This window comes from Delphinus delphis, chromosome 1 (assembly GCF_949987515.2).
Source record: "Delphinus delphis chromosome 1, mDelDel1.2, whole genome shotgun sequence".
In the NCBI taxonomy this organism is placed as follows: Eukaryota; Metazoa; Chordata; class Mammalia; order Artiodactyla; family Delphinidae; genus Delphinus; species Delphinus delphis.
In genome coordinates, this window is record NC_082683.1 from 22,038,271 (window position 1) to 22,064,817 (window position 26,547).

The window sequence follows — 26,547 nt, forward strand, 5'->3', positions numbered from 1 at the left end:
TTGGTGTGGCTGAACCTCACTGCCTGATGCAAGAGGCATACCAGTTTCTAAAAGCTTTATGGACATGAAGATTAAACACATTTTCATAAAGCATCAAAGAAAAAAAGTACTGCTCTCTTTGCTTTTTGTTTTCAGTGCCTTGATGGCAGATGCATTCATTTTTATCGTAAGCTGTTGGTATTTTCCACACACACTGTGACTTAATAGAAACTGAACTTATTTTGAGTTCGTATGTTAGCAGGCGTAAATATGTTTGAAAGGATATCATGATTTTCTTGTTTTGAATGTATAAGAGAAAGGACAGATAAATTTGTTGTTCAATATAATGAAGAACTAAAAGGGTTGAACTAAATCCTACTTTAGAAGGTCATTAGATAGCCAAGAAGATAGTGGAAGCAGGCTAGATTGGATATATTTCATTTTAGGACTTTACAGACAGGAACTTTTCTGTGAATATGTTACCACCTAACATTCCTAAAGTTTTTGGCTATTTTTCTTTGTAAAAGCGTCACATAGCGCTAATAACCTTTACTTTCATACTGTTAGTTTGGGGTTTTGTTTGTTTTGGTTTGGGTTTTGTTTTTTTATATTATCTTCCCTATTACTTTTAACCAAACAGGCTTTTTCCTGTGTGTCTTTTGGAACTCAGTGAATTTCACTCAGTGGGTGGGTTAGCAAGAGATTTAAAGTTTCAGTCCTTCCTTGTCTCTGTAAGGAAGGCTACTCTTTGAGAATGAACAACTTATGATACTTATCTCCATTTCTGAAAGTGTTATCATTAACATATGTTAAATATCAATGTTATGATATCATGAATGCTCTGAAATGTGTCCAGGTCTCATTGACATTCCACAATTGGTAGAATACTGTCTTAGTTAAAGCACTCACTCTTAAAAACAGTACCATGTGTTCACCCTAGTGCCACTCTTGGTGGTCCATCCTGGGGTACCATTGAGGGGAAATTGTTAGGATAGGAGTTATTCTACGTCTCTAGCAACTAAACTTTAAAAAATATGATCCAATGTTATAACCATGTTCTATTGCATTTCATGTAAAGAATTAAAGTAGTTGAGACCCAAGATGCCCTCAAGTAAAGAAAAGAGTCACTGTCCTCTGTCATCTTCATCTGTTGCACTTCAGGAACCAGACCCCTGTTTTGCCTATGTCATCTTAGGCATAGCAAAGTAATGCATCAGCAGCCATTGCTGCAGTCGCTCTGATAATTACTGTTGTGTAAATCTTACCTTTATCAATGGACTTCCCTAGACTCAGCATCTATGAACTGAAAAAAGATTGAATTTTTCAAGTGTTTCTTTAAAAAAAATTAATGCTTGTTGATTGTGTATTTTCTCTTATGAAAAAATATCGAATTAAGAGGGTTTTTTTAAGAGTATATATTATGCCCCTTTGTCCCCCCCACCTCCAAATGCATTACTTGCTTCAAATGTGAAATTGCTTACAATAAACATGTTAACTTATTACATGTGATTATACAGTATGTGGTCCTTGATGTATTTCTATAAAGTAAAGGTCCCGATTTAATTCCAGGATTGTTATTCCACATGACTCTTTTTTTTCTTCTCCTCTAGACTTCTCCAAAGAACGCTGGGACAGTAGGTGGAGTGCAAAGTTGTATTGTGTTGCCTTCCTGCTTTTTTTGTTGCCTTCCTGCTTTTTTTTATTATTCTTGGCCCAGTCTTGGCTGCTCCTTTCTCTGCCACTAAAGCTCACTCACTAAACCCTGCATGTGTGGTCATTATGAGGGACTCATGGCCTTTCATTTCGATCCTGCACATTTATCATGTCAGTTATGTTTCTTGTCAAATCTTTAGAATCAGGATTGTCCCTAAAGCAATATTGTAATAAGCAAACTGAAATCTCATCTCTACTTTCAAAAAAGTTTTCCTTTATTTTGAAGCACTAATACCCCTGCCTCACCCCGCCCCCCAAGCCCCTTCCAATACTCCAAAACTACCTAAGGTCTTTTTTGCGAAGGGAGAAAATAATTTGATAACATATACAAGTAAGGTGTTAATACTTAAGTGTTACCCCCCTCCCTGAACTATTTATATCCTGAAAAAGGAGGGCAAGGGAGGGCAGTGTTTAACAGAGAATAATGACTCACTCACTGATGGTAGAATTCTCTGCTTCAGTGACACAAGAGATAGTGGTGTTAGCTGAGACAGGCCTTCCCCCATGCCAAGAGGATGAGCATAGCAACAGCAATAGCCTACATTGGGGCAAGATCTCATGCACATTGGGAAGATATCCACATTTGTGCGTGTGTGTGCCTTTAAGAGACTTGAGCTGGTTATGATCATCTCATTGAATTTTTGTCCTAAAATGATGTCAGCTCCGTTTGGTTCCTTTTCCTCCTTAGTAATTTATCTGTTATGGATTTTGATGTTTGGTGTCCATGTGATGTCAAGGAGTCTGTCTGCATGATTATTTTATCATTGCTCTGATCCTTTCCAACTACCACAGGAAGAGAGGGGAAGGGACATTTTCAAGATTGTGCTGAAATAATAAATTGGCTGTTCTCTTCCCTTTCTCCCTCTCACCATGCAACAGAAGAAGCAGGTCAGCCCACTGCAGACCCAGGCATGGTCATGGACAGTGTGGAAGCAGGAGACACAACACCTCCTACCAAAAGGAAGAGCAAGTTCTCAGGGTTTGGCAAGATCTTCAAGCCCTGGAAATGGCGGAAAAAAAAAAGCGATAAATTCAAAGAGACATCAGAAGGTGAGATGTTAAGATTTAAATATATGTTCTGAGTTAGAGAATTCCCCATTGAAGGTACCTAACTTTTTCATTCTCTTCCCAAGTTTCTATAACCCCCTGTTTGAAAAGGGAATTGAATCTTTTAATTAAAAAAACAAGTGGTCACTCACTAAGCCATATATGCTATATCCTCATTCCTAGGTTGGTATTTTGATAGGGTTCATGTTTATCAATTGAGTGGTGAATGGAGCTCCTGAACTACAGCAGATATAAGATGCTTCTTTTTTTCTATTCTGGCCACTTCCTCCCAGAAGAAGTTCATCCATAAGTATCTTACTATTGCGATTTCCATTAAAAAAGGAGGGAATTCTCTGGCGGTCCAGTGGGTTAGGACTCCTCGCTCTCATTGCCAAGGGCCCGGGTGGCGGGCCAAAAATTTAAAAAAAGGAAAAGCTAAACTTATGAAAGGATGGTTCTTTTTGGAAATGATATTTTCCCAATAGTACAGGTTGTGAATGAAATTAAGTTTTTAAATTCAAAGTTAGTTTTTGTGTTCTTTTCTTTCCTAAGAATAGAAAATTGAATCACTTTATTCTTTTACCTAAGGAGGTGAATTTTATCTGCCACATTTCTGAGTGTTTTTTTCCAATTTAATGTTAGTTTTAGAGCGAAAAATATCTATGCGAAAACCGAGAGAAGAGCTGGTTAAAAGAGGGGTTCTGTTGGAAGACCCTGAGCAGGGTGAGTTTGCAAATAGCATATGCCTGTCTCTGTACACTTGGTCTTTGGTTCTGCTAAGTATTTGAATTTTCTTTCTTTATTATTGCTGTTGTTGAGAGGGAAGGGGACTTAAAAAAACTGTTCATGCATCTAGAATATATATTTTTCTAACTTCTGTTAGAAAAGAAAAAGGCAATGCGGTAGAAAAGTCTGCAAAAGCACTGAACAGACAGTTCACTGAAGAGTACATACAAATGCCCAATAAACAAAAAGGTGGGTTTTTTACTTCATTAGTAATTAAGGGATACAAATTAAAACCAAAGTAAAATAGCTCTACGTATAAACTAGAAAACCTAAAATTAATCAGATGACCAACAACAAGAGTTGATGAGGGTATGAAATAAGTGGAATTCACATACACCTATTGATGCAAGTGTTAAAGTGGAAGAATCACCTTGAAAAACAGTTTAGCATAATCTATGAAAGCTGGAGATATGTAAACCTATGTGCAGTCTTTGGTATATACGCAACAAAAATATGTATACGTGTGTATCAGGAGATATGTATAAATATGCTCATAGCAGCAATATTTATTAACAGTAGAGCAAAATTGGAAACAACCCAAATGTCCATCAATAGTAAAATATATACATAATTTGTGACACATTGATAAAATGAAATATTATATAGCAGTGCAAACAAACTATACCTACATGCTTTAATATGAATGTCATAAATAATACTGAGCAATTGAAGTCAGTCATGAAAGAATATATATTGTATCATTTCTGTAAGTGTGAAGAAAAAACAGTGTTAGGAAAAAAAAAAAGAGTTTAGTGAGCTGTGTTAAGGAGAAAACTGGCCACCTCACAAAGAAAGGCCTAATGGCAGCAATGACTCTTACAAGATAGGAAATAATTAAAAGTTAAATGTGAGTTGAGACTGAACTGAGGAATAAAAAGTTCTTCTTGCCCTTTTACTAATTTTTGCTTACAAATTCACTCCAAACATGCTTTTAAAAGATACTTTCTCCCAGTAAATGATCTAAAAAAGTGATTGTTTAGAAAAGTGGGTTGATTCTCCTGATTATCAAAAGAAAATGGAAACTAACTTTTTGGACTAAAGCTCAGGGGGTTTTAGTGAATGAACTGTTGAAATAAATGCCTTCAAAACAGAAAAAAAAAGAAAAAGGAAAAACTGTTTGGAGATGCATGCTTATGTGGTTAAACTATAATAACACAAAGCAAGGATTATCATAAGAGTTAGGAGAGTGACTGATTGCTTTGTGGGGGAAGGAAAGGGATGTTACTAGGGAGAGAGAGAGGCTTCAGAGAGCTCTGAAAACATTTTATTTCCTAATGTCCATGATGATCACACAAGTGTTTTCCTTGTAATATGTCTTTGAAATTTACATTTCTATTTTGTACATTTTTCTCTACTGGCATTAAACTTGACAATGAAAAATACTAAATAATGATAAGATATTTCTATGGAATTCAGTGGCATACCATCTATATTTGATTTATTTTAAGAAGGCATTTTTTGTATAATTTTTAAAGATTACTTTCCATTTACAGTTATTACAAAATATTGGCTATATTCCCCGTGTTGTACAATACATCCTTGAGCCTGTCTTACACTCAGTAGTTTGTACCTCCCACTTCCCCACCCCTTTATTGCATATAATTGGGCATATATTTTTTGTGGGAATGAAAATATCTAATGAAGAAAAAAATATTAAAACATAAATGAGAATAATTGATTTTTTTGTTTAAGGAATCTCAGCTTAGGGGGTAAACATAAGGGGTAAACCCCTTCCAATAATTGCTGCCTAATTTTCTGTATTAAAGTCCATTTTCTTGCTGAGGAATAAAAAAAGCTTCCTTCACCCTTCCTTCCAAGTACCTACCTTATCTGGCTGCGGTCTTTAACTCTGGAATTGCAGTTGAGTGGTTGATGAAGGATCCTTAGGACAACCATTCTCTGTCTCTTTGTACATCCTCAGCTTTGTGCCAGCTGCAGTACTGTGTCATTTCCTTTTTATTTTTTAAATACCAAATTTGTCTCCAGGCCCATATTGCTGCCCTAATATTTCTTGTTTGTCTGTCATAAAGATCATGTTTTGGTATTTCAACACTTACTGCTGGTTTAATAATGTCAGGACTTTCTCTAATGTATGACTTTTATGAAGCAGCTTATCAGAAGAGTAAGGCTGTAGTACATTGGTTGCATTTCATTTCTCTTCATTAGAATTACTTAGCATGAGACAAAATATGAAAGCCAAGTTTTTGTTTGTTTGTTTGTTTGTTTTTTGTAGTATGCGGGCCTCTCACTGTTGTGGCCTCTCCCGTTGCGGAGCACAGGCTCCGGACACGCAGGCTCAGCGGCCACGGCTCATGGGCCTAGCCGCTCCGCGGCATGTGGGATCTTCCCGGACCGGGGCACGAACCCGTGTCCCCTGCATTGGCAGGCGGACTCTGAACCACTGCGCCACCAGGGAAGCCCTGAAAGCCAAATTTTAAAAATATATCCTTTGGTTGGTGGAAGAAAGGAACCAAACCGAAGAAATACTATACTCTTTAGGTTTTGAACCATTTGAATATATTGCTTGTTTGCAAAATTTAATTAAATTATGTATTTATTGTCTCAACTATATAAAAGCTTAAGTAGAAAAAACAAGCTTGAAGGAAAAATACTAAAATATTATTAGCATTGGTTATTTCTGGATGTTGGAATAGGAATGTAGGGGATTTTTTTTCTTTCTATTTTTCTAAATTTTCTAAATTTTCATGAGTCTATTTGTTTTTTTACAGTAGAACACAAAAACTTCTAGGTATTTAGGTGGGTAACTACAGTTATAATGCCTCTGTTGCAACGTCTTTGGCCATTGTTTTTTGATAATAGCCATTCCTCACCCTATGCCCTTTCCTACCTCTCACCTTTCTTGCTCACTCACCAAACCCCATACATTACTTCTTTCTTGTTTTTCACCTTCATTCAGTCTTTTTTGCCATATGCTTCCTATTGGCTCTTGATCCAAGTTGTTTACAGCTTAGAAGCAAGCTCAGAGGTCCAATTGCTAAGTGAATTGTAGCCATTGGACAAGATGTCCCTCTGCCAACCAGAGAACTGACCTAAACTGTACTCTGTAAGAAGAAACTAAGAGGACTTCCCTGGCGGCACAGTGGTTGAGAATCCGCCTACCAATGCAGGGGACATGGTTTCGATCCCTGGCCCGGAAAGATCCCACATGCTGCGGAGCCCCTAAGCCCTTGAGCCACAACTACTGAGCCTGCACTCTAGAGCCCACAAGCCAAGAGTACTGAGCCTGCGTGCCACAACTACTGAAGCCCGCACGCCTAGAGCCCATGCTCCACAACAAGAGAAGCCACCGCAATGAGAAGCCCACGCGCCGCAACGAAGAGTAGCGCCCACTAGCCACAACTAGAGAAAGCCCGCGTGCAGCAACAAAGACCCAACACAGCCAAAAATAAATAAATAAATAATTTTTTAAAAAAAGAAGAAACTAAGAGATGGGCCTCACAGCCTGGCTTACATATCTCCAGTTTAGGCTAAAAGCAGTATTTGAACCTTGCAGTTCTTTTCATACTCAGAGATGACTTTTGGCTTGATTATGGTTCTGACTTGACTATATTATAAAATATGTAATGGATTTTCTGAGTTGGGGGTTGAGAGGCACTCATAGATGTTGAGGCCAGATTCTAATTCTATTCTATTCTGTTAGCATTTAGCACAAACCCTTTGCATTAAACATAAGAAGTTTGGGACTTCCCTGGTGGCACAGTGGTTAAGAATCCACCTGCCAATGCAGGGGACACGGGTTCGAGCCCTGGTCCGGGAAGATCCCACATGCCGTGGAGCAACTGAGCCTGTGCACCACGACTACTGAGCCTGCGCTCCAGAGCCCGCAAGCCACAACTATTGAGTCCACGTGCCACAACTACTGAAGCCCACACGTCACAACTACTGAAGCCCATGGGCCTAGAGCTCGTGCTCAGCAATAAGAGAAACCACTGCAATGAGAAGCCCGCACACCACAATGAAGAGTAGCCCCAGCTCGCTGCAACTAGAGAAAGCCCATGCACAGCAACAAAGACCCAACGCAGCTAAAAATAAATAAATGAATTTATTTTTTTAAAATATATGTATATATAAGAAGTTTCACTTCAAAGTAGACAATCCTGATTAAGTAACTTGCAAGATGACTGATCACTTTTGCTGGTATGTGCTGAGTAGAAACTAATTAATAATGTGTCTTTACCTTTCACTGTATGTTTTTTAAAAGTAGGGGCTTTGGGCTTCCCTAGTAGCACAGTGGTTAAGAATCTGCCTGTCAATGCAGGGGACATGGGTTCGAGCCCTGGTCCGGGAAGATTCCACATGCCACTGAGCAACTAAGCCCGTGCACCACAACTACTGAGCCTGCGCTCTAGAGCCCGCGAGCCACAACTACTGAGCCCGCGTGCCACAACTACTGAAGGCCACGTGCCTAGAGCCTGTGCTTCGCAGCAGGAGAAGTCACTGCAATGAGAAGCCTGAGCACTGCAACAAAAGAGTAGCCCCCACTCGCCGCAACTAGAGAAAGCCTGCACGCAGCAACGAAGACCCAATGCTGCCAAAAATAAATAAATAAATATTTTTAAAAAAAGAAAGAAAGTAGGGGCTTTGAAATGATTCATTGCTTTACATTCTAGAAAGTCCTGTTTTTGTTAAAGGTGCGCTATATTAACATAAGCAGTAACTTACAACATTTACATAGTTGTTGTCATCTTGTCCCTTCCTCTGTTTTAAAATTTAAAAAATAGTTGTCAGAATACTTTCACTTTAGAAGTACATTTTTCATTCAGTGCTCATTTGCCTTAGACTTATACTACTTTTAGCCCAAGCTCCACCTCTTTCTGAGACTGTATGAAGAATGATACTGTCTAATCTCTTAGTAGGAAGTGGTGGGTTGGGGTGAGGGAGTCTGGTCTATGAGAACTCGAGGGACTAACTCAAGAGACACTAAAATGAAGAGTGTCTCCCTATGGAAAACAAAGAGAGTAACTAGAGAGCAAATAGTTCCAGTTCCCATGACACTAGGAGGTGAGACAGTTTTCAGTCTCTAACCTCAGTGTTTCAGTTCTCTCCTCCAAAGGAAACCTCAGCAGTAACTGGGAACACTTGTCTAATTCCTCCATAAAAGGATCTTGCCTACAAGTTTAATAGCGATGAGTGTTCATCCCAAAGCCTGCAGCCTAGTGATCATTCCTGCAGTTTAGCTTATAGGAATTCATCATGTGTACCGTGTTTTACCTTTGATGTGTCTATCAGTTCTCCCCCTTGCTGTCCACTCCTAATGCCCTCAGGCACCCTCTGCTATTTCTCACCTACATTCTGCTCATTATTAGTTTTCCTATTCCAATCACTGCCTAATCCATCCTTCTCACAGCTCTCAGAATTAACTTTCTAAAAGACAGAGCAGATCATATCTCTCTCTACTTTAATTCTTTGGCTTCCTGTTTCCTATAGGATTCAGTCCAGGCTCTTTTACATGGTGCTTGGCACCCTTCATAGGCTGGCTTTTGCTTGCCTTTCCATTCCTATTAACTTTTTCTTATGTGCATCTGTTCTCCTGCCAGGACAAACTAATTGTCAGTTCCCAAACATGTCGAATAATTTCACACCTTCATACATGCTATTTCTTCTTCCTACATGGTCTTTGCTCATCTTGTCATCGAGTGGCAGGCTCCTACTCCTCCTTTAAGACTCAGTTTAGCTACGACTTTCTGTGAAGCTTTTCTAACCCCATTCCCACCCCCAAGAAAATTGTTTCTTCATTTGTACCATAGCACATCACTCATAATAGCTCTTAACATTTAGCATTGTAATTATTCGTGTGAAATAAATCTGTCTTATTCATGTAGCAAAGCAGCCGGCACATGATAGACAATCAAATGTTTATTGGAAAAAGAACTACTTATTTTCATTACTACTATAAAATCTAAATAATAAGCTAAAACAGGAAGAGGGTTGGATAAAGGGGATAAGAAAGGTTAGAAATTGCCAACTCTTCTCCCTACCTGACCACACCAGTCCATCAGTTTGCTCTTTTTTTTGGACCTTGCAGGTGGTGAGGATCCAGGGAAGTTGAGCCATGCCACGTTAAAGAATGGCCATACCACCCCCATAGGGAGTGCCAGATCTTCTAGTCCAGTCCAAGTAGAGGAAGAGCCAAGAAGAATAGCAAGTCTTAAGAAGCCTATTCCAGAAGAGGACCCAAAGAAGCGACTAGGTAATTAACTCTGAATTTTTTGCAGTTCGCGGGCCTCTCACTGCTGGGGCCCCTCCCTTTGTGGAGCACAGGCTCCGGACGCGCAGGCCCAGCAGGCTTGGCTCACGGGCCCAGCCGCTCTGCGGCACATGGGATCCTCCCGGACTGGGGCACGAACCCGTGTCCCCTGCATCGGCAGGCGGACTCTCAACCACTGCGCCACCAGGGAAGCCCAACCCTGAATTTTTTAGTTTAAGAGCCATGGATCAGTCATTCTAATTTACTTCGGGGGGTTACAAGAGCCAGGGGAGAAATAAAATCCAGAGGGACTTCTGTTCTCCTCTAGCAGTTCCTCACCTAGTTGCCACTTTAAGTACAATTTCTCCCCTCATTCTTGTATTCACAAAATACCTAAATGTGTGATTCTCAAGGATGGAAGAGGATGTTAAATATCAGATAACTGTAGGACTTTTTCAAGCTACACATTCCTCCTCCTCCACCCAAGGGACTCTGTGTCCAGTTGCCTGGCTCTTGTGTGAAGAATCACTACCATAACAAGTCTGTCTTATGATTGAGAAAGTGTCATATACCTTAAGTACGTTGAGGTTGGGAAACTTTGTCCGTAAACCCATCTATACATTAAATAATGGATGGAATTGACCGTAAGCTATGGGTGTGTTAGCTTTTTCAGTCTGTCTTGTAACTCTTTCCTTTTAAATCACATCTGTTATTACACAGGCTCAACTGGAAACCAGCCTAATTCTGAAGCAGAGTCCATTCCTGAGAATGTACCCAAACAGCCTTTACTTCCCCCTAAAAGACACTTGGCCTCTTCTCACGAAGCAAATGAAGGGCAAGCAAAGGATGCCACTTCCTCTGGCAGCACAGCAAGACCACTCTCCTCCACGCCCACCACTGCCATCACCACAGCACCCGCTGCCACCACGGCTGCCACAAACCCAGCAAAAACTGTTAATTCCTCTGTCCCCCCTTCCCAAGCACCCAGGACTCTGCCTGCTTCTTCTGCCAGCACTAACACTACTGCTACCCCGAGCCTCACTCATACAGTTCCTGCCAAGCAGCCCCCTATCCCTCCCCCTAAACCAGCTCACAGAAATAGCAACCCTGTCATTGGTAAGTAAGTCTTTAGATTTCCATTGTTTGGGGTTTGGTTTGGTTTTAGACAGCTGTTTGGTTTTTTTGGGGTTTTTTTGCGGTACACGGGCCTCTCACTGTTGTGGCCTTTCCCGTTGCGGAGCACAGGCTCCAGACGCGCAGGCTCAGCAGCCATGGCTCACGGGCCCAGCCGCTCCGCGGCATGTGGGATCTTCCCGGACCGGGGCACGAACCCGTGTCCCCTGCATCGGCAGGCGGACTCTCAACCACTGCGCCACCAGGGAAGCCCAAGACAGTTGTTTTATTGGATAACTGGTACAATATTGATTTGGTCTGTGAGAGAGTTCTCCATAGCTTGTCCTTATGAATGCCCTCAATATAGAAAAAAGCCTTGAAAATGAGGCAGATGGCTACAAATGGAAACAGTGGGGTTAAATATCACTAAAATTAGGTTCAAGTTTTGGGGGATTAATATTTATTTTCCTAAAACAATGTTTCTGAACTACTGTTTGTAGTTGGGGGACTGTACGTGTGAAGACCACAATGGGTTTGATCTGCTTGGAGAAAAGGGTTTTTTCTTTAACCTACTTTAAACTGCCAATGCCTTCCTTCAGCATAAATCCAGTAGATAAAAGGATGATTGTATAGGTGCCAGTGTAACTTGCGATTCAGTGTCTGGCATAGTACATTCATGGGGAACTGCAAAGGTATTTAAATTATCCTGATAAAATCATGTTTTGTCTCAGGAGAGTTAAGAATGCTACTTTTAATAAAATAAGTGGTGGAAGAATGAAAGCAGGGAAGATAACCAGTAACTTTTTATTGGTTTAGTAATTTTTTTATATTTACCTGAATATATTATAGTATATTTAGGTCAGTTTTCCTTATATAAATTTAGAGGAATTTTAAGAAAGGGAGGAGAGGAAAAAAGGTAGTTTTTCAAGAAAAATGATATTAGGCTTAGTACTGCTTAAAGTTTTTGTTAATGATTGGAGAAACAAAAAGTGTGCTCATCAAATGGCTAATTAACCAAATTGTGTGGAGTGACTAGAACCTTGAAAAACAGGCTTAGAATTCATTGTGACTATAGCAGGTTGGAGGAGCTTGATAAAAACAGGATGAAGGTTATTATTATTATTATCACTACCTTGGATGGATAGTGCTGTGTTGACTTATCTCTGAGGACTGAGGAGCTTTCATATACTTACTTTCAAAACTTTGTGAAGTTTTATCTATTTTATCTATTATATAGTTAGGGCAATAAGAATGTGAAGAAGTTGTGATTGACTCAGGTTGCAGTTAGTGAAAGATAGAAACCAAACACAACCTTTTCAACTCTGGAGTACAGACCTCTGTCCTGTATACTTGTGTTCTCAACCTGTTGTCTAAACAGGGGTTCTCATCATGGTCACCTGGAGGGCTTGTTAAAACACAGAGTGCTGGGCTCTGCCCTTAGAGTTTCCAATTCAGTAAGTCTGGGGTAGTGCCTGAGAATTTGCATTTCTGATGAGTTCCCAGATGATGCTGATGCTCTGTATATGGGGACCACACATCGAGAACCACTGCTCTAAACCAGTAGTACTCCACCCTTTTCAGGGTAAGACAATATTAAAAAATGATAATATGTGTACTGTATCCTGGGCTAAACTGCGGAGGCCACTCTTGGCCTCAGATGAATAGCCCAAAGCAATAGGCCCTGTGACTGAGGGACCAACATCAGTCCACAAGTGGTCCTCGGCAGAAAGAGAAAAATAGGATAGTTCACAGAGTTTTTATTAAGGTTAAGTAGACTTGATTTAAAGAACTATCCTTTAGGGAGTTCCCTGCTGGCCTAGTAGTTAGGATTCCGAGCTTTCACTGCCGTGGCCTGGGTTTAATCCCTGGTCGAGGAACTGAGATCCCACATAGCCCCAAAAAAATAAATAAATAAAAGGACTATCCTTTATTCTGAAATTATGGACCTTCCTAATTCTTTGGTGTTAAAAGACCATTTCTTCCATGAAGGGGTTATGTTCGTAAGTGGTTTACTGAATATCAAGCCTGAGTTGAGGGAATTCACTGGCAGTCCAGTGGTTAGGGTGCCATGTTTCCACTGCTGGGAACCTGGGTTCAATCCCTGGCTGAGAACTAAGATCCCACAAGCCACGCAGCACGGCCAAAAAAAAAAAGAAGCCTTAGTTGAAAATAATAAAAATTGACAACCTGAGATTGGTTGAGAATCTTTTTAATAGTATTGGTCCATGAAACCCAAACATTTGGAAACCAATGTTTAGACATTGCTATGTCTACTAACGGGCATAATAGTATTAGGACTAATTAGTAGTGTCGGGACTAAGGAAGGACCACCATAAATAACTGAACAGATGAAGGGAATTTGTAACCCCTCCAATGAACATTTTGGCATCTTTCCCACGGAACTACAGCCAAATGCCATTGGGTATTTGTACCAGAGGGTATGTGTACCAGAGGTCATTTCCTTTACTTTTCAAGTATATGTTTTCCATAAATTACCAAAGGTAATTTACTTTATCAATTCAAATGTTAAAATACTCAAATTTGGTCTTGTCAGGGGTGGGTTTTGTTGTAGATGGAATAGCTAACCACTGTTTTTAGACAGACAGCAAAAATCCAGTCTACCAAAAAATACCTTTTATTGATCCTGAAATTCACTTTTTTCGAATCCTTTTTTATATGTGTATGCAGTATTTTTCTAGAAGGACCTTTTAAAATTTTACTTATGAAGAGTGACATTAAAGCATTATCAGATTAGCTAGACTTTTACTTTGAATGCTGCCAATGGAATGGGATTTAGTGCAGTTAAATTTTTAATTTAGGGAAACTTGAAGTGTTGCTCTCTAGGTAAGACATATAAAACCTTTGAAAACAAGTGAGGGGTTTGGGTAGAGGGTTGGAGGTTGGTAACCGAGAGAACTACTATTTAATTATTTTGCAAGGTTGACCTTTTGTGATGTGTTGATCCACTTCTTTTTTTTTTTTTTTTTTTTTTTTTTTTGCGGTATGCGGGCCTCTCACTGTAGCGGCCTCTCCCGTTGCGGAGCACAGGCTCCGGACGCGCAGGCTCAGCGGCCATGGCTCACGGGCCCAGCCTCTCCGTGGCATGCGGGATCTTCCCAGACCGGGGCACGAACCCGTGTCCCCTGCATCGGCAGGTGGACTCTCAACCACTGCGCCACCAGGGAAGCCCAATCCACTTCTTAAAAGCCATTTGGAGCTCTCCAAAGGGACTTTGTGGAATCAACACCTGAGACGTTGTGGGCTTTGGGGGATCACATAGGGATATATACTGTCATGATACAGGGTAGGGGCCTCTCATCTAGTAAACATGTATTGAGGACCCACTACGTGCCAGGCACTGTGCCCCACCCTGTGAATATGCTGATAGAGACAAGGGGTGCCCTGTTGTCAAGGAGCCCATAGGGTAGTGAAGAGTGGAGATGACAGATTGGACATAAGGGACAAGAAGAGGTGTGGACACTAATAAGAAACAAAGTCAGTGGGATCCAGATGATGGAGCCTCATAATGAGTCCCGGGAACTAGCTGAGTCCTTACCAGTTTGTAGTATGATCTTGGGCAAGTCACGTAACTTCTGTGGCCTCAGTTTTTGCTTCTGTAAAATGGTAAAGATGATCTCTTGTATAAGAAGAATATGAAGTCAAGGATAGAAAAGCACCTTGCTTTCTTCAAAGGCCTCTGCGTTTGCTATAAAAATCCAAGATATCATTGATAATTTAATAATAAAGTACTCTGATGTCTAGATATCATTATTTATCAGTATATGGTAACAATGCCTGATAGTGTTTGTTTTTTTGTTTCAATCTGCATGTTTAAATTTTTTAATGGAGTACTGTTAGACAAAAGAATTTACTAGCCATATTTTTTTTGTTTTTTTTCATATTAACTTTATCTACACCAAGATCAAGTCATAAAAAATTGTCATGTCTATTATCATAGTAAAGAAGTAAGAAGTGTCTCATCAAAATATTAAGGTAGTGGTCTTCCTACACCTCTGTACATTTATTAGGGCTTCTATATATTTAAATATTAATTTTGTTTCAGGATTAGATAGCTAGGGAATGGCAAAGCCATGAAATGGTATAATTTGCCCAAAAGATTAAGACTGAGCTCAGCTCTAATTCTAGGCCCTGGACTGGCCCCTCAAAGCACTGTAAAGCCATCTTAAACTGCGGTGTTGCTTTCTCTTTTCCAGCTGAACTATCCCAAGCAATAAACAGTGGTACGTTGTTATCAAAGCTGTCCCCACCTTTACCACCTAAGAGAGGCATTCCATCAACTTTGGTACCCACCTCAGAGTCTGCTGCTGCCACTGCCACCACCACAAAAGCACCAAGTGATCAGAAAGAGAAGAGCACATGCTCTGTGGGCTCCGAACCCCTGCTGATGATCCCCCCTACCACCCCATCCCCCCCACTGCCTACTCATATACCTCCAGAACCCCCTCGGTCCCCTCCATTCCCTGCTAAGACTTTTCAAGTTGTGCCAGAAAATGAGTTTCCACCTTCCTTAGACCTACCCCAGGAGGTTCCCCAGCAGGAAAGTCAGAAAAGGGAAGTACCCAAGAGGATGTTGGACCACAGCTTTGGGGAGCCCCATGTACCCTCTAGGCTGCCCCAAGTCCCACTGCATATCCGAATCCAGCAGGCCCTGGCCAGCCCACTCCCCATGACTCCTCCCTTGGAAGGCTCTCATAGAGCTCATTCATTGCTCTTCGAGAACAGTGACAACTTTTCTGAGGACAGCAGTACCCTGGGTCGGACCAGGTCACTTCCCATCACTATTGAAATGCTGAAAGTGTGAGTGCCTTTAAAGCTTGCTTCTTGTTCCCTCTTTACTGTAGCTAGTCCTTCTTGGAAAAAATTACTTATAGAGAGAAAATGTGAATAAATTTAAATTAAGAATACTACTCAACAAATAGGACATGTTCTTGAATTTGAACTTTTACTCTCCTGATTTCTATAACATTGTTTCCATGGCAGAAATTTCCATGTTGATACAAAAATTACAAACTTCTGTACTTGAAAATTAAAATCACTATGTATTTTTATATGATATACGGGAAGCAGTGTAACATGGTGCTTATGAACATTGACCTTGGAGTAAGATGGCTCTGGGTTCAAATCCCAGCTCTGCCTCTGATTTACTAGCGTGCAGTAGTGTATGTTACTTAATCTTCCTGCTCTTCAGTTGTCTAACCTGTAAACAGAAATAATACCTACCTCACAGGCTTGCGAGAATGAAATTAGACAAATCTGAAAGCTCTAGTGCCTGGCACAGAACCTGGTAGAGAGAGACAGAGAGAAGCCTAGAGAAAAAGAAGGGAGCTCTGAAAGATAGCTCAGTATTCCAGCCCCACAGACTGAAACTGCTCATCTTTTCTCTCCCTCATCTGTCCCCAAACACTCAATCTGTTCACAGTAGCATTGGTACTTATACCTATTTTGTCTGTCTTTTTAAAATTCAGACAAATTGTGACTGAAGATTAACACTTCTTGGCAAGTTGGAAATCTGTCTTACTAATAACTAAAAGAATTGTTATAGAGTTGTTGCAGTATCCTACTTTTTGGTTTTTTTGCCATAATCTTTTGTACTTCCTGGTATTATTTATTTTGCATTATTTATTTTGAGACAGTTTAGGAATTTGAAGTAGACTAAGTCATAGTTTTATGCCTCCAGAGTGTAAAGCAAAGAAGTTAGTTTTCATCCGTGCTTCTCTTTGCTTCCTTGGTTTAGGAAATGGGTTAAGTATTTTTATTGAGTATCTTCCATGAGCCAAGTACTGTGTTAGGTGCTGTGTGATCTTCTCATTCAATCAGACCAAGGCAAACTTGCATTTTATGTATTGATCATCAGGGCCCTATGTGCAAGACACTAGTGCATTCTAGAATTTGTCTATTTCATTCTCAGAACAAACCAACAAGGTAGGTATCATTCACATTTACAGAAAAATTAAATAACTTAACAAGCTAGTAAATAAGTTGTAGATCTGGGATTTGAACCCAGAGCCCTTTAGATTAATAGCTGCTAAAAAGTTTCTTAGCAAGAATGTAAAAATTAAGGGAAATAACTATAGATTATTTCATTTATGGACTTTTTCATGGTTATTCAGTAGTTTGCCTTGCAAATCGGTTATTCTTTATGTCTCTGAAAGGAAAACGTAAAATGTAATTATGTTAATTTGTTAGTCCAGACGATGAAGAAGAGGAGGAGCAGATCCACATAATTGCATTCGATGCAGATGTAGCATCTACCTCAGTCATTCCTAAACTACCGCAGTGTCTGCAGGAGGAAGAAGAAGGGAAAGAGAGTGACTCTGATTCAGAAGGTCCTATTCAATACCGAGATGAAGAGGATGAAGATGAAAGCCATCATAGTAAGAAAGGGAGGGGAAGAGAAGGAGAAAGTTCTCTTACAGATAAAGCTGTGTGCTGGTCTTAGCAAGTGTAAGATGCATGGAAGCAGGCACCCTCTCCCATCGAGTCGTCTGGCTGACTGCTCTTGGAAGGCTCTGTGAAAGACTCTTGTCCCTGCTGTTCCCATTGTTATAACAAGCCAGTGAGAGGGAGCCCAGTAGGTTGAGTCAATCAGTTTTTTATGTGTTTGGTTTTGATTTTAAAATTATTTACCTTGATGGTGTTAAAGAATGTGGAGTAAAGGAAAGTTGGTATTTGGGCTTTGTGGAAAAGACAAAAATGATGCACTCCTTCAGCCTAGTGAGCTTCCTGTGTTCATGGGGCAAAGAAAAAAAACATGTTCATGTACACACATCTGTGAATAATAGAATCCTGATTCCTAAAAGTGGAAAGCAGCTTTAAGAGTAGGAACCTTATGAGGTGTGTTAGTGCAAATGCCTCTGTGTTGTAATTCAGAGGCTGTCCCCTGCTTAGACCATCCCTCCTCTAGCAACGCTTATTAAGAAGAAAAATGTAGACAGAGAACTGGTAGAAGGGAAAAGATATTTTTAGCCCGTCTGAGGCCATCTGCTAAAAAGATTTTTAGATGTCCTCAGCTTTACCCCCACCTCTCTGTTAGGTGGATCATCAGAGGCCAGCTAGAAAGCTGGGATTATGATATTGTTTATTCAGACTCTTACCTAGCTGCAGGTGAGGCTGAGCTTTAAGCTCCTACATGTTTTTCTTTCCCTTGTACAAAGGTGCTCTGGCCAACAAAGTGAAGAGGAAAGACACACTGGCAATGAAGTTGAACCACAGACCCAGTGAACCTGAAATGAACGTGAATTCTTGGCCTCGAAAAAGCAAAGAGGAGTGGAATGAAATACGGCACCAGATTGGGAACACGCTCATCCGGTAGGCCTTTTCTTAGAACAGATTGATTGGATTTGATTATGCCAGTACATGTCTTAGAGATGTACTTTGTGGTGGAGCATGCAGGTATCTTTATTTTTTTAATTTTAGAAATAGCATAATTTTTAAAAATACATATTGTACACAGATGGGTATCTTCTAAGAGTTTGGAAATTAAGGAACTAGATGGCTCTCAGAGCTTTAAACCATGAGATAGATCTCACAGCTTTACACCATAAGATAAACATAAGTATGTTTTTTTTTAAAGTTTCTAAGGATTTAGGTGGCTCCCAGGACAGCAAGCCTCTTCTGGCTTGCTCAACCATGAGGTGCCAGCCCAGTTAAAAATCACACACATAATTTCCATTGTATCTATTTCACATGTTCCATGTAACTGCCTCCTTTCAACGTGTTAGTATATTTTTCAAGTCAGCTGGAACCAAAAGCATAGAGAGACTGAATGCAGGCCAGCTTCCTGCATATGCACTATACATAGAGTCTAGGTATACAGACAAGTGTTTGCCCACCTCAGATGTTCCTCTCGGAAAGTGGAACTCCTGGTGTATTCCTTAAAAACAAATAAGGATGCCTGTTAATTAAAATATATTCTCCTCTCCTACCTCAGACACCTGGCTTTGCTGATGGCAATCTTAATGCAGAACTGTGGCCCTCTGAGTGTCAGCAAGAGACCATCAAGATTAGGAATTAGTTAAGAATGGGGATTTTTTTTTCTTTTAGTTTTATTGAGATACATTTGACATACAGCACTGTATAAGTTTAAGGTATAGAGCATAATGATTTGACTTGCATACATCATGAAATGATGACCACAATAAGCTTAATGAACATCCATCGTCTCCTATAGATACAAAATAAAAGAAACAGGAAGAAAAAGATATTTTCCTTGTGATGAGAACTCTTAGGCTTTACTCTTTTAACAACTTTGATATATAACATACATGTTAATTATATTAATCATGTTGTACATTACATCCCTAGTATGTATTTATTTTATAACTGGAAGTTCGTACCTTTTGACCACCTTCATCCAGTTCCCCCTGTCCACCCCCTGCCTCTGGTAACCACAGATCTGATCTCTTTTTCTGAGTTTGTTTGTTTGGTTTTTGGAGTATAATAGACCTACAATACTATATGAGTTCCTGGTGCACAACACAGTGGTTTGATATTTCTATACATTGCAAAATGATCACCACAATAAGTCTAGTTACCATCTGTCACCATACAAAGATATTACATTATTATTGACTATATTCCCACACTGTATATTTCATCCAAGAATGGGGATCTTTAATAATAGATTCCTTGGGCTTCCCTGGTGGCGCAGTGGTTGAGAGTCTGCCTGCCGATGCAGGGGACACGGGTTCGTGCCCTGGTCCGGGAAGATCCCACATGCCATGGAGCGGCTGGGCCCATGAGCCACGGCCGCTGAGCCTGCGCGTCCGGAGCCTGTGCTCCACAACGAGAGAGGCCACAACAGTGAGAGGCCCGCGTACCGCCAAAAAAAAATAATAATAATAATAATAATAGATTCCTTTGGCTTTATTGCAATGCTAGTTGCTCATCTTTGAGTGTTTTTTTTCCCAGGTCATAATCGTCTTAGAAGAGCTTGTTGGACACTAGCAATGAATAGTCTAAAATTAAAATGTAGAAATACAAGAGATTAACATTTACAATAGCAATTTACAATACCATCAAAACTCTTTAAATACCTGTGGATAAACCTGATGAAAGATTGTGTAAGACCTATGCACTGAAAAGTATAAAATAATGCTGAAGAAAGTAAAGAAGACCTAAATATATGGAGACAAATAACATATTCATGGATCAGAAGTCTCAGTATTATCAAGACATCAGTAGATTTAATGCAGTTCCAATCAAAATACCCCCAGTAGGCTTTAACTGACAAACTGATTCTAAAATTGTTACGGAAATATAAAGCAACTGTGAAAAAGAACAGGACTGGAGGACTAACACTGTCTTATTTTAGGACATATTATAAAGCTAAAGTAACCTAAACAGTATGGTATTGACGTAAAGGTAGGATAGACAAAGAAGTCAATGGAACAGAAGAGAGAGCCCAGAAATAGACCCACCCATATATGTGCAACTCATTTATGACAAAGGTACAAAGACAATTTCATTAAGAAGGGATGGTCTTTTCAACAAATGGTCCTGGCACAAAAATAACTTCAATTCATTCAGTGTATCATATAAAAAATTAACTCAAAATGGATCATAGACTTAAATATGAGAGCTAAAACTGTAAAATTTCTAGAATATGGGTTAAAGAAAGATTTCATAGATATGATCTCAAAGCATGGTTCTTAAGAGAAAAACATTGGTAAATTGCACTTCATCAAAATTAAAATTTTTTGTTCTGTGAAAGACACTGTTTAAAAATAAAAAAATAAAAATAAGCCACAAACTGGGAGAAAAATATTTGCAAACCATGTATCTGATAAAGGTCTTATATCTAGAATATATGAAGAACTCTCCAAACTCAGTAAGAAACAACCCACTTTTTAAACGGTGGGGGAAGCAAGGACTTCCCTGTTGATCCAGTGGGTAAGACTCTGCCCTCCCAATGCAGGGGGCCCGGCATGTGGAAGATCCCACAGGCAGCACAGTAACTAAGCCCATGTGCCACCACTACTGAGCCTGCGCTCTTGAGCTGCGTGCCACAGCTACCGAAGCCCGCGCACCTAGAGCCGGTGCTCTGCAGCAAGAGAAGCTACTGCAATAAGAAACCCGCACACTGCAATGAAGAGTATCCCCTGCTCGCCACAACTAGAGAAAGCCGGCGCACAGCAAGGAAGACCCAACGCAGCCAAAAATAAATAAGTAAACAAATAAATTTATTTTTAAAAATAAAATAAAATAAATAATAAAAGACTGATAATATTAAGAGTTGCTGGGGCTTCCCTGGTGGCGCAGTGGTTGAGAGTCTGCCTGCTAATGCAGGGGACACGGGTTCAAGCCCTTGTCTGGGAGGACCCCACATGCCACGTAGCAACTAGGCCCGTGAGCCACAACTACTGAGCCTGTGCTCCGCAACAAGAGAGGCCGCGATAGTGAGAGGCCCGCGCACTGCGATGAAGAGCGGCCCCCGCTTGCCACAACTAGAGAAAGGCCTTGCACAGAAACGGAAACCCAACACAGCAAAAATAAATAAATAAAAATTAATTTTAAAAAAGAGTAGCTGAGGATGAGGCCCAGCTGTATTCTCCCACAGTGGTGGTAAAATAGACTGGGAGCGTAAAATAGACTATTGGAAAACAATTTGTAAGTTTCTTTAAAAAAATCAAACAACATACGATCTAGCCATTCCATTATTTCTAATAGTCCCCCAAAATAGAAACAACCTAAATGTCCATCAAAAGATAAATGGATGAATATGAACATAGTCCTGTGATGGAATACTACAGAGTAGTAAACAGGAATGAACTATTTATAATGCCACTACTTGGGTGGATCTCAGTAATTATCCTGAGTGAAAGAAGCTAGACAAAAAAAGAGTACATACTGTATGATTTTATATAAAATTTTAGAAAATGAAAACTAATTTATAGTTACATAAAACAGATCAGTGGCTGCCTCGGGGCAGGGTGGTTGAGAGTAAATAAAGCAGATGAGTGTTTGCTTGGAGGCAGGGAGATAGAGATTACAAAGGAAATGAAATTTTGTCAGGGAGGTTGTAGTGGGTAGAGTTGTATGTTCCAAAATAAATCCTAATCTCTGGTACCTTTGAATGTGACCTTATTTGGACAGAGGGTCTGTGTAGATATAATCAACATAAGATGAGGTCATACTGGATTTGGTAGGCTCTAATCCAATGACTGGTGTCCTCATAAGAGGAGGGAAATTGGGATGGATAGACACAGACACACACACAGAACGCTGTGTGACTAAGGCAGATACTGGAATGATGCATCTACAAGCTAAAGAACGCCAAGGACTGCTGGCAACCACCAGAATCTCGGAGAGAGGCATGGGACAAATTCTCCCTCTGAACCTTCAGAAGGAACCAACCTTTTTAACACCTTGATTGTGGACTTCTGGACTCCAGAGCTGTGAGAGAATAAATGTCTCACAAAGTGAATGTTATAAGCCATTCACTTTGTAGTAATTTGTTACAGCAGCGCTAGGAAATCAGTCCAAGGGTGATAGACATGTTCCTTACCATGACTGTGGTGATGATTTTTTTTTTTTAAGATTTTTACCCTGAGGAGCTAAATCGTTTAATGCACTCTTTTTTTTTAAATATATTTATTCATTTATTTATTTTTGGCTGCTGTGTTGGGTCACCACTGCTGCGTGTAGGCTTTCTCTAGTTGTGGCGAGCGGGGGCTACTCTTCATTGTGGTATGCAGGCTTCTCGTTGCTGTGGCTTCTCTTTGTTGCAGAGCACGGGCTCTAGGCACGCGGACTTCTGTAGTTGTAGCACACAGGCTCCATAGTTGTGGCTCACAGGCTCTAGAGCTCAGGCTCAGTAGTTGTGGCGCACGGGCTTAGTTGCTCCGCGGTATGTGGGATCTTCCCAGACCAGGGCTCAAACCCGTGTCCCCTACATTGACAGGCAGATTCCTAACCTCTGCACCACCAGGGAAGTCCTGGTGATGATTTTATAGGGACATACCTATGTCAAAATATCAAATCATGCAATTTATTGTATGTCACTTATACCTTCGTAAAGCTGTGGTGGTGTTTTTTTTAATGAACATTGAAAAAAGAAACGCTTTGAAATACATAAAGTTGTAAATTGTATATAAAATGGGGGTGGGAGTTTTCCATGCAACTAAAGAGTTACTAGCACATAGTTCAAATACTGTCAGAGCTATACGTTAAAAGTAAGAAATGAAGAACTTTCTGATTCTAGAAATGACAAGTTGTCGTTGGTGAATAACATCTCAGAAGTGGGAATGAGATGAGAAACTTCATCAGATATTTCAGAGAGGACTGAAATTAAAATCATAGGTTTTACAGAATATAACTCCAAAAGAGACAACTTTAAATTCCAGTAGTTCCTAAAACACTGGTTTAAAAATCAAAAGAGAGGCTTCCCTGGTGGCGCAGTGGTTGAGAGTCCACCTGCCGATGCAGGGGACACGGGTTCGTGCCCTGGTCCGGGAAGATCCCACATGCCGTGGAGCGGCTGGGCCCGTGGGCCATGGCCGCTGGGCCTGCGCGTCCGGAGCCTGTGCTCCGCAGCGGGAGAGGCCACAACAGTGAGAGGCCCACGTACCGCAAAAAAAAAAAAAAAGAAGAAGAATCCACCTCCCAATGCAAGAGACACGGGTTCGAGCCCTGGTCTGGGAAGATCCCACATGCCACGGAGCAACTAAGGCCGTGTGCCACAACTACTGAGCCCACGTGCCACAACTACTGAAGCCTGCGCACCCTAGAGCCCATGCTCTGCAACAAGAGAAGCCACTGCAATGAGAAGCCTGTGCACCACAACAAAGAGTAGACCCCGCTCGCCGAAACTAGAAAAAGCCTGCGTGCAGCAACGAAGACCCAACACAGCCAAAAATAAATAAATAAATTTATTAAATAAATAAATCAAAATCAAAAGAGGACTTCCCTGGCGGTCCAGTGGTTAAGACTCCACGCTTCCAATGTGGGTGGCGCAGGTTCAGTCCCTGGTTGAGGAAGTAAGATCCCACATGCTGCACAGCCAAAAAAAAATAAAACAAAGTAAATAAAATAAAAATAAAAAGAGGAACATCAGAGTCATATGGGAAGCATTACACACACACACACACACACACACACACACACACACACACACACACACACACACACACACACACACACACACACACACACACACACACACACAGTCTCAGTCCTCATTCTGGTTTCCTAAATGAGAATTTTTATTAATATCTTTGAGTATCTGTGTTAACCCATATGCTGAAGGAGCAAATCTGTTTGGTTGCCACCAGAACAGTCCAAATCTTCATTTTACACATGAGTAACTCAAGGTCTAACTGAGCTTTTTTGTGGTGATAGGGCTTGCTGGCATCAAAGCTGGAACTAGAATCCTGGCCTCCTGTTTGCCTGTACAATTCCTTTTTATGTTGTAATATCTGTATTAACACTTTCAGTGTGAAAAGTGTTTTATAAACACTTTTCATAACGTGTTTCAAAAGTGTTTCATAAACAGATCTTTATAAACAGGACCGGGAGACTTAACATTGACAATATTCTTATTTATCTCCTTTTTAGACGACTGAGTCAAAGACCGACACCAGAAGAACTAGAACAACGAAACATACTACAACGTGAGTCCAGCTATGGAAATGAAGTCGTATAGATTTTCTTTGTGTGTTTCTGACTTTAATATACATGACAGAAAAGAGAAGCATTTTTCAACAAGGGCCAAGGAGAGAGTATTCTAGCCAAGGAAGGAGTATTCATACTTTTTACCCCTGAAGGAACATAGTTCCCCCCAAGCTTCCTTTACAAGATATCATTATGATATTGTTTAGTGTACTGGGATACTCCAGAAAATTGTATTTTAATTTTCTCATAGTATCCTGCACCTACCTTGGGCATTTGAGAGGTTTTGACAGCGTGTGCTGCCCAACTTTTCTCTGCCTTAAGAGAGGTAAGGTAGTGGTTGTATATTTGGAGTGGACCTTCCTATTCCTAGTGTCTGAGAGCTGGGACCCAGAGCAAGTCTCAAATGCAGCGGTTGTTCTGCCTTTTTCATCTCTTAAGGCTTTCATACCTCCAAAGTCAGAAAATAGGACCATGTATTTAATTTGCTTTCTGTTTATATAAATGACTAACTGAAATAGCATTCTAATCCAGTACAGATTTATTTTTCCCGATTATAGGGTGAAATTTGTCCTTAAATACCTCCACAGTGAAGAGGATTAGGCTTCATAGGGTTACAAGTGTGGGAGCCTTTATAGACTTATCATGTGAAACCTAGTGTGAGCTCCATTCTCCATTGTTAGTGGTTACTGTTGAGCAAAGATCTGCGAAGTTTTTCTTCCAGGGCACATAGTAAATATTGTCAACTTTGCAGGCCAAAGAGCACAAGGAAGCTATTATGTAGGTACTTATCAAACCATTCAAAATGTAACCATTTAAAAATGTAAAGGCCATTCTTAGCTCATGGGCAGGAAAAGTACAGGCAGCTGGCCAGATTTGATACCATAGTTGGCTGACCCATGCTCTTAAGTATTTGACTACACCAGTTGACAAGAAAATTGTCTTGATTAACCAGTCCCAAAGTAAGTATTTTATTCTGACTTGGAGCCTGTAAGAAATATCTGTGTATGGGACTTCCCTGGAAGTCCAGTGGTTAAGACTCCAGGCTTCCACTGTAGGGGGCCTGGGTTCAATCCCTGGTCAGGGAACTAAGATCCTACATGTCATGGGGTGCGGCCAAAAAAAAAAAGAAAGAAATATCTGTGTGTAATTACTGAAACGTTTGATATGCAGAGTGCCATTTTGAAGTAATATTCTTTGTTTGTGGCTGTCAACTGTAGCTAAAAATGAAGCTGATCGTCAGGCAGAAAAACGAGAGATTAAACGTCGGCTCACGAGAAAGGTACACTGTCTCCGTCTGTCCACTCACTCACTGTGTGTCTTGTATTTGAATGACCTATTTGACTGGAAAGAAATAAATTTGACTTGAATTGCCATAGACTGCTGTGAAAATAGAACACATGATGAAAATACAGAAAACACAGCATTATAAGAACTTTTTTTTCCCCATTTTTACTGTTTAAAGAAAGCCTGGCACAAGAAGGTGCTCAATAAATGTTTGCACAAGTTTTGACCTTTTATTTGGTAGACCTGGGATTTTGGTGTAGACTATAAAAGCTGTTGACGTATGGAAGCGGTAACAGGAGGAGTGGGTAGAATTCAATTTTGCAGGGCAAACTGGTGGTTTTCTAAACAGAGAAGGAACTAAACTTGACCCTTAGTAACACCTGAAAAGTATGAAAACCAAATAGGATTTTCTCATTGGTCCCAAATCAGGGTAGAATCTTTTCTGTACCAAACTTGTGTTAACCCTTAAACTCCGGGATTAAGCCCTTTTTCCTTTCCCTCCCTCCATAATAGTTGGTGATTACCTCCTGTAGGTTCTTGGAGTTGGTCTGAGTTCTCTAGACATTTCTTAAAATGTGTAAGAATCCCCAGGAGAGCAAGGAATCTAGGCATTTTCCTCCTGATTTTTCCCACTTCTCCCCTTCCCCAGGACCAGAGGAATTATCCTTGATAGATTGGGGGTGGCTAGAGGCCATCACTGGACTTAATGCCTTCAGATTGAGCAAGTTACCTGATTGTTCAACCTTTAATCATCATTTGTTACAGAATCTGATATCTTGGGCATT

The 26,547-nt window shown here is 40.4% G+C and overlaps 1 protein-coding gene across 13 annotated transcripts in view; it reads left to right on the plus strand.

The window, feature by feature from the left end:
* Positions 1-26,547, plus strand: part of PHACTR4 (phosphatase and actin regulator 4) — a 117,415-nt gene that overhangs the window by 84,382 nt on the left and 6,486 nt on the right. For 10 of the 13 annotated variants that reach the window (XM_060017238.1, XM_060017271.1, XM_060017265.1 and 7 more), the window contains 9 exons: positions 2,572-2,742; positions 3,382-3,462; positions 9,572-9,736; positions 10,454-10,849; positions 15,061-15,664; positions 17,054-17,241; positions 18,022-18,175; positions 24,422-24,477; positions 25,696-25,757. In XM_060017238.1, the coding sequence (XP_059873221.1) occupies positions 2,572-2,742; positions 3,382-3,462; positions 9,572-9,736; positions 10,454-10,849; positions 15,061-15,664; positions 17,054-17,241; positions 18,022-18,175; positions 24,422-24,477; positions 25,696-25,757 (1,877 nt within the window). Of the gene's footprint in view, positions 1-1,589; positions 1,618-2,571; positions 2,743-3,381; positions 3,463-9,571; positions 9,737-10,453; positions 10,850-15,060; positions 15,665-17,053; positions 17,242-18,021; positions 18,176-24,421; positions 24,478-25,695; positions 25,758-26,547 lie in introns of all 13 variants that reach the window. The other 3 variants (XM_060017286.1, XM_060017221.1, XM_060017215.1) reach the window with 1 other exon arrangement.